The sequence below is a fragment of the Zophobas morio genome, unplaced genomic scaffold (genome assembly GCF_036711695.1).
Source record: "Zophobas morio isolate AGI-343-1 ecotype UQ-CSIRO unplaced genomic scaffold, CSIRO_AGI_Zmor_V1 ptg000005l, whole genome shotgun sequence".
Classification (NCBI taxonomy): Eukaryota; Metazoa; Arthropoda; class Insecta; order Coleoptera; family Tenebrionidae; genus Zophobas; species Zophobas morio.
Window position 1 is genome coordinate 8,352,567 of NW_026972110.1, and position 8,897 is coordinate 8,361,463.

At 44.8% G+C, this 8,897-nt stretch overlaps 1 protein-coding gene across 1 annotated transcript; it reads left to right on the top strand.

Moving 5' to 3' along the window:
• The first annotated feature begins 3,156 nt into the window (after positions 1 to 3,156).
• On the top strand, positions 3,157 to 5,412 carry LOC135145352 (uncharacterized). Its single transcript, XM_064077463.1, has 2 exons — positions 3,157 to 3,279; positions 3,436 to 5,412. Exon 2 carries the CDS (start codon positions 3,790 to 3,792, stop codon positions 5,410 to 5,412), a length of 1,623 nt encoding a protein of 540 aa, XP_063933533.1. The 5' UTR covers positions 3,157 to 3,279; positions 3,436 to 3,789.
• The last annotated feature ends 3,485 nt before the right edge of the window (positions 5,413 to 8,897 follow it).

The window sequence follows — 8,897 nt, forward strand, 5'->3', positions numbered from 1 at the left end:
AAGAGCGTTTCTGGTGGAGCACCCTTTTTGAGAATTATTTCACTTGAATTTTTCCTCGGAAATATTAACATGGGTGGGATAAACACGCCACCTGCACTCATGCATAAAACTGCCCGTTACCAAAGAGCCTCTTTCCGCAGATGTTATTGCTCCTATCTGACGTTTTCCTTTCAATGCAATAATCTCAGCAGTTTTAGACTGCACTATGCAAAGGCCAGTCTCATCCACATTAAACACTCTATTTGCTGAAAAATTAAAGTGTTCCATTAACTTTTCTAATTCGTTAAAAAATATATCCACTTGTTCTCTATTAAATCCAAGTGACCTGGAGATAGAAGTACCCGTAGGTTTTCTTATACTTAAATTTTGATGTCTTTTTAAGAATCGTCGTAACCAATCTTTCCCGGCGGTTGCTGAAAATGCGTTAAATGGATTCTCAATTTTATTTACTTTGGTCAACTGGTAAGCAACTGAACGCACATCTTTCCTCGTTAGGCCAAAAAATTTCGACTCCATAGTCAACAGATATTGAACAAGTTCTTCTTCTAGTTCAGGAGGTAGGACAGCTTTCCTGCCTAATTTTTCTTTCTTAATTTCCTTGTTTTTTTTTAACATATCTATATAAAGTCGTTCTAGGCACATTGAAATGTTTGGCTGCCCGCAAATAGCCCATTTTTTTACTTTTTACAGCTACGGCAGCTTTTTCCATATCGCTTTCGGACCATAGTTGTTCTTTTTTTACTGACATAGTCCTTAAAATACAGGTAATATTAGAATTAACTTAAAACCGGTTAATGTGGAATAGTCCACATTACCGTACTAGTCAGTATTCCACATTAACGCAACGAGCCTACGAACGATTTTTATTAAAAAATAATAGTAATACCGCATAAATAAATGTTAAATGAGATAGCATTTAACTGTTGATTAGAGACGTATTCTGTATGACAATATCTATGACTTTTATAACACTTATATGAAAAATATAAAGTAAAATTGAAACTTACCAAAACTTTTCTACTGCGCAGAATATACAAATAAATTAATTCTTACGTTATGTTCACAGTTAAAGCAGGTAACTGCAGCTGTGCATTATTATGCACCAAAAGGTGTTTGAGTTATGCCAGCAGAACACAGATATCGCTGTCAATTTTTTCAAAATAGTGATATTCTACATTATCGCCCTATTCCACAATCACTGCCTTTCCTCTAACATTTTCAACGTCCCGAATACCGTTGATAAAAGTTACTATCGCAAACCTCTCTTGAATAGTCGGTGGTGCGTAGTAGTATGCTATCTTTAGAGAGCGGATTTCTGTCGGGCTAGGCAAGGCCAAACTCGGTACGGCTCGTACGGGATGGGAATTCATTGCAGTTACGGGCTGCACTTCGTTTATTTGAGATTAGAATAACGCTGCTTCGTTGCACTCTGCTGTTAATTCCCGTTCTCATTTACTTAGCCGTTTGATTAATAAATCGTTAATTGCATTTATGGAATAAGTGACGATTAAATTCAGTGATTATCTATCACCCGCTACTGACTCCCGGCGATCTTTAAGTGGCTTGCAAAAACCTGTTTCAGATGTTCATCCCCAAATCGAAGTTCTAAAGCAGCAGTTAAAGCAATATATTTGCTTGTTTCTTCTTCGGACAGAATTTGAAGTATTTCAAGGGCTGTGCCTCGCAAAACTATTACCAAGACTATAGCTTTCAGTTTTCTTCCCAAAGATTTACAGTTACTGCTGCCTCAAACTGCTTTTTGTACGATGACCAAGGTGCTGACTAGCATAAGTGGGTGGTTAAATCGTTCTGGGGCCGACAGTACATGACATGAACTAGTTGCTGCATTTTTTATCTTTTGGAACTTCTTCATTTTGCTCTCATTGTATCTTCTATAGTTATCAATCGATCTACTTCGTCCTCCACTCGATCTGTTATAGTTTTCAGTCGATCTTCCATTTTGTTCTCCATTGGATCTTCTATAAATTCCTGCACTGATTTCTCTACTTCTTTTACTTTTTCTCCCAGTGGGACCATGTTCTATCCAACAGGATTTTGCATAACTTCCAAATACGTTTTCATGTCCTTCACTTTATCTTTAATTTCTGCTATTTCATCTTTGTTTGCTTTCACGTTCATATGGAATTTTTCAGTGATGCTAATCAGTTTATCTATTTTTTCGTCCATCTTTTCCATTCTTGCATCCATTTCATGGAGACAGAATGAGAGGAGGGAAGATAGTTTGAAAAAGCGCCTCTTTCGGTTCCTCCGAGTAATTAGTTGTTTCAGTGGTATGTTCGTGTTTTGCGCGAAATAAAATCACCTTTTAGTTACACGGTTTATTTAATCGCACAAAATTATAAATTGCCGGGCTCTCGGGTCGGCACGTCTTTACCCTCTCGATACTTCTCGACGACTCCCCGAGAGAATGAAATAATAAAATTAGGTAAACTACCCTAAAACGGGTGGGAGTAGGGTGGACAAATTGGCTACGCCCAAACCCCTGTTCAGGTAAACTGAACATAGTCCCCTCGTTGAAGTACTAACTTCAAGGATGACCTACTTTTTGAGATAAATAATACATAATAATAAAGAAACAAAAAATGCCTAATTAAATGAATACATATCAACTAAGATCATACAACAGGAATTAAATTGAAATTAACAAGTGTAGCGGAGCTTTCAAAGCGCTCCGCTAGTACCCTTTCGAGGGCGCTGTCCTCGGCAGCGCCGATATCAACCCCACCAAGCTCACCCCCACTGGAACGCACCCCACCTGAAGTTACTTCATTGTGCAGGTACTCCCACGCATCTCAACCCTGCCTATAAAAGGGCAACTCGGACGCTTTCCAGGCAGATGGAACTCCACCTTAAGGGCTGCACTGTCTCGGTCCCCTTCTGGTGATCACCAGGGCTGCACTGTGTTACGGTCCCCTGCGCCGCTTCGATATTATTACCAGGGCTGCACTGTGTTACGGTCCCCTGCGCTGCTTCGAGATCTTCACCAGGGCTGCACTGTTTTACGGTCCCCTGCGCCGCTTCGAGATCTTCACCAGGGCTGCACTGTTTTACGATCCCCCTGCGCCGCTTCTACGACGTCATCTCCAGGGTCGCACTGTCTAGGTCCCCTGTGCCGCATCGCCGACGTCGTCATCTCCAGGGTCGCACTCTCTAGGTCCCCTGTGCCGTATCGCCGACGTCGTCATCTCCAGGGTCGCACTGTCCAGGTCCCCTGTGCCGTATCGCTGACGTCGTCATCTCCAGGGTCGCACTCTCTAGGTCCCCTGTGCCGTATCGCCGACGTCGTCATCTCCAGGGTCGCACTCTCTAGGTCCCCTGTGCCGCATCGCCGACGTCGTCATCTCCAGGGTCGCATTCTCTAGGTCTCCTGTGCCGCACCGCCGACGTCGTCATCTCCAGGGTCGCACTGTCCAGGTGCCCTGTGCTACATACATCGCCGCCGTCATCCCCTACGACGCTCTGAGTCCCAGGAGCCGCCACCATCCCCGACGAGAATTGCCACCACTTCGATAACCCATACCCATATTTTGTTTTGTATTGTTTGCTTATTATCAATAAACCGCTGAGCTACCACAAACTGGCGCCCAACTTAGTGGCTCGAAGGAGGCAACATTCTACAAATCTATCGCCCAACTTAGTGGGGCTCGAGGTAGGCAAAATACCACAAAACTGTCTACCAACGTCGCGGCTCGAAGAAGGCAAGATTCCACGGCAAAAAAAAAAAGAACGGCATCACTCCCAGTCCGAAGAAGTCCTCGTAACTCCACAATGGCGGCTATACAGATGACACCAGAGCAGTTCCAGCAGCTCTTGGATAGGGTACAAGTTGTCCCACAACCGCAAGTGGTCAGGAACCGCCACTTTACCCACTGCCAGGCCCGTTTTGACGGAAAGCGCGCCCACGCTGCTGTAACGGAATTTATTACGGCTGCGAGTTTATACAAGGATATGGAAAATATCACGGACGAGGACGCCATAGCCGGCTTACCCCTACTATTGACTGGAGAAGCCAATCAATGGTGGAATGGCGTGAAAAATCAGATTCACACATGGAGAGAAGCGACGGAACTTCTACGAGAAGCTTTTGCCCCCAGACGACCTAACCATCGCCTTTTTTTGGACATTTTTAATAATCCCCAGGACGAAAAGACGCCAACCGATAAGTTCATAACCGTCCAACGAGAACGACTGGCACAAATGACGAGAGACTTGGACGAGGAATGGCAGTTAGACATAATCTACGGTCTGCTGAGATACCATATTCGGGATAAAATCGCCAGGTCCGACTGCAGGTCCTTCGCCGAACTTCTCGATAAGTCCCGAATCGTTGAGGAGAACGAGCGAGAAACGAGAGTTAGAAACCACGCACCAGAAACCCCAGAAAATGGCCAAACATTCCGACGGCAAGAATTCCCAAGAATCGACCGAAGACCACGGCCCAGGTGCGATTTCTGTAAGAACTTTGGCCACGAGACACAAGAATGCAGGAGAAAAACACAGGATCAGCGACGACCGGCCAATGACCAAGAGATCATTAGATGTTACGGATGCCAACGTCCCGGCGTTTTCCGCCGGAACTGTCCAAACTGCAATTCAGAGACACGACGGACAAACCTCTGTGCAGCGAGGATAAATTCTAGAGCGCAACCCACCATAGATCGCTCACAAGAAATCCTCCGAGATATGCAGGTACCGCCACTCACCGTACCGATGCAAATCGATGACATCCGGACCTTCTCCGCACCATCACCAGCCCGAGATTTTTCCCCGATGGAATACATGGGGGCTGACGCCCACTCCGCCATTGGGAATGAGAAATTCCCCGAAATTCCGCGCATCACGTTCTCCTCTTTGCAACTTCCAGCAGAGAAAGGACGGACCTTCCGCAAAGAAAAGAAGTCCCGGCGTAAAGGGCGGAGGAAGATGAGGAAACCCTTTGTGCTAACGACAGATAGCAGCTACGTACGAGGAGTAGCTCCACTCCAGGGGGAGGCCACCAACGAACTCCCTGTAAAATACGGTAGCCGCTTGTTCACGAGCGCCGAAAGGAAATACACCGTCCAGTCGCGAAGACCCGCACACGAGTACCAACCCCGAGATCAAGTACTGGTAGTAACCCATCCACGAATCAACGCTCGAAAAGGAGTCAGCGCCCAAATTGCTCCTAAACGCGAGAGGCCTTACATTAGGCGCCCACAAGGACCTACGAGTTATAAGGTATACGACGCACAGCATCCCCAAGCATCCCTAGGTTTCTACCATACTCCGTTTCACGGGAGCACTACACCTACGCCAGCGCCAGTGGCCCCGCTACGAAAACGAGGCCGCCTCAGAAAGCAAGTTCAGGACCATAGTCGGGACGCCTTAATGGTCCTGAGGGGGAGATTGTAGCGGAGCTTTCAAAGCGCTCCGCTAGTACCCTTTCGAGGGCGCTGTCCTCGGCAGCGCCGATATCAACCCCACCAAGCTCACCCCCACTGGAACGCACCCCACCTGAAGTTACTTCATTGTGCAGGTACTCCCACGCATTTCAACCCTGCCTATAAAAGGGCAACTCGGACGCTTTCCAGGCAGATGGAACTCCACCATCTCCACCTTAAGGGCTGCACTGTCTCGGTCCCCTTCTGGTGATCACCAGGGCTGCACTGTGTTACGGTCCCCTGCGCCGCTTCGATATTATTATCAGGGCTGCACTGTGTTACGGTCCCCTGCGCTGCTTCGAGATCTTCACCAGGGCTGCACTGTTTTACGGTCCCCTGCGCCGCTTCGAGATCTTCACCAGGGCTGCACTGTTTTACGGTCCCCCTGCGCCGCTTCTACGACGTCATCTCCAGGGTCGCACTGTCTAGGTCCCCTGTGCCGCATCGCCGACGTCGTCATCTCCAGGGTCGCACTCTCTAGGTCCCCTGTGCCGTATCGCTGACGTCGTCATCTCCAGGGTCGCACTCTCTAGGTCCCCTGTGCCGTATCGCCGACGTCGTCATCTCCAGGGTCGCACTCTCTAGGTCCCCTGTGCCGCATCGCCGACGTCGTCATCTCCAGGGTCGCATTCTCTAGGTCTCCTGTGCCGCACCGCCGACGTCGTCATCTCCAGGGTCGCACTGTCCAGGTGCCCTGTGCTACATACATCGCCGCCGTCATCCCCTACGACGCTCTGAGTCCCAGGAGCCGCCACCATCCCCGACGAGAATTGCCACCACTTCGATAACCCATACCCATATTTTGCTTTGTATTGTTTGCTTATTATCAATAAACCGCTGAGCTACCACACAAGAGTACAATAATAAAATGAAATATATACACATGTATATCCCAATTGCGCATTACATTGGTAATGGGCTCAATTTCCCCACTGATTTTTGCACTATCCCGTTTCTGGTTCTCACTGACACAGTCCTTATTTTACCATCGCGACCTGGATGTACGATTTCAACCCGACCGAGACGCCAACACAACGGGGGCACGTTATCCTCGTGCACGATGACGATGTCGCCCACATCAGGTTCGGCAAGTGACGTAAGTGCAGTATCGATCAAAAAATGGCCAGGGGTGAGTACGGATAGATCGTCGGGATTTGAGGATAATGGGAGTTATAGGTTGAGAGTTAAGACACGCCTCGATCAATGTCAAATAGGTATACATTCCTTCATATGTGAACAATGACTGCCCTATAACTCGTTTTACATGATATTTTATGGTCTTAATACCTGCTTCCCAAATTCCACCAACGTGTGGTGAGCGAGGTGGGATAAAATGCATCAAATTTAATAACACCGAAATGTATGACTCGTAATTCGCAATTGGCTCCCTTAAAATTTGATGCGTTATCGGAGTAAATATTTGAAGGTTTCCCTCTTCGAGGTATAAATAAATCTTTTGAAGGTTCCAATAAAGGCTGACGAAGTACAGTCGGTGACTAGGTGAATTGCCTTGGTGGCAAAACAAATAAACAAACAAATATAAGCCTTTATAGACCTTTTTCCACGACCCCTCACTTCTCGAATTAGAATTGGGTCGGCGTAATCGACCCCACAATTAAGAAATGGTCGTATGTACTAGATTTACTCTACCTTCGGGTAAATTTCCCATTATTTCTTCGTAGGAAATCGGTTTCGAACGTCTGCAAAGTACACATTCGTGGAGAATCTTTCTAATTATTTCACGTCCGCCGATAGGCCAATATGTTTCTCTAATAACTGCTAAAGTCGCTTGCGGTCCAGCATGTAACTGACGCAAGTGTGTCTGTAGTACAATTAATTTTGTAATATGGTGCAATTTTGGAATAACCAAGGGAAATTTTTTATCAAACAAAACATTTGCATTGACGAGTCTACCACCCACTGGTATTAATAAATTATCGTCTAGAAAGGGGTTTAATTTGATTAAAGGACTAGATTTTGGAAAGCACTACCTTTTATGAGACACTTGAATTCCTCAGGAAATGATTCCTGTTGGACTATTTTAATAATAACGTTGCGACTATTTTCAATTTCCTTCACAGTTAGTGCGCCATTTACACCTTGTGTATATCTGACTCTGTTGTAAAATCGTAAACAAAAGGCTACTACGTTAATTAATTTTGAAAATGATGAGTACCTTAATAATAAATCTGATGGTGATTGACCTTTATTGTGTACTACTGCCTTTGAACAGACGGCCTGACGTCGTTCTTCAACTTCGTAATTATTTGTTAATACCTTAAGATCATTAGAATGTGTGACATTTTCACGTAATAACATTGGATATAAATACGAGTGGATTTTTGAACCAACTAATAACTCGTCATTTAGGCTTTTATAATTACATGATCTAAATGATATGTCAAACAAAATACGTAATTGTGTCGTGATACTTTCTTTAAGAACACCGTGGTGTGGTAAATAATAACTACGTGGATTATCAATTTCGTCTTCAGGAACTTGTTCCGCATGGGCATGACCTTGTTGTAAATAGTTTGTAATTACTGCCGAAAAGGATAACTTAAAATTCTCGTCCTTTCGGAATTTGCATTCTAAAGGTTTAAAACGTTTTATGGCCCCTTCCCGAGATGTACCTACGTTTGGGTTTTCCGCCTTGAACGGAAGTGGTACCGAATACCTTCCCATTTCTAAGCGTTTATGACCCTCCATAAATTTCTTTTCGCACAGGATTTCGTCGGCCGATTGAGGTTTTACGGAAGTTTTAAATTCATCTAATTGCCAAAACTTTCCAACCATCTGTTCTAGGACGGGTTGGACATAATAAGAAGAACCCTGTTTTACAACCCCCGGATTATCTCCATGAGCATTAACCACTACCCAACCGAATTTAGTTTCCTGTAGAATAAAATCCTTATTCAAACATCTCCGATTAGGCTCTAAAATTTCGAAGAAGGGTTGAGCACCTAACAATAAATCTATCGTCCCTTTGACATGAAATGCGGGATCTGTTGTGGTGCGGAAATTCTAAATTAGCGATTGAAAATGACCTGGATGGTAAAAATTCCGAGATTTGTGGCAAAATAACACATGAAAGGTTTAAATCATAATGTCGGTAATTAGAATGAATTTTGATACTTGCTAATTGTGAGGCATTAGTATTACAACGGTTGACACCAGCGATTGATAAAACGTTCGGTTGTGATTTAAGATTTAATAATTTTGGCATTCGCCCTGAAATAAAATTTAGTTCGGAGCCGCTATCTAACAGTGGCCGCACTTGATGTTTATTTCCCGATTTATCATAAATTTGTACCTGGGCTGTTGGAAGTACTTTACTAAAATAAACTTGTTGAGAATTTGCTTTAAGAACAACGGATTGATCTGATTCGACTTGATTATTGTCACTGCTAGTATTTCGTATTTCGTTTGGCTCGGGATTGTCTACATGCAACAACG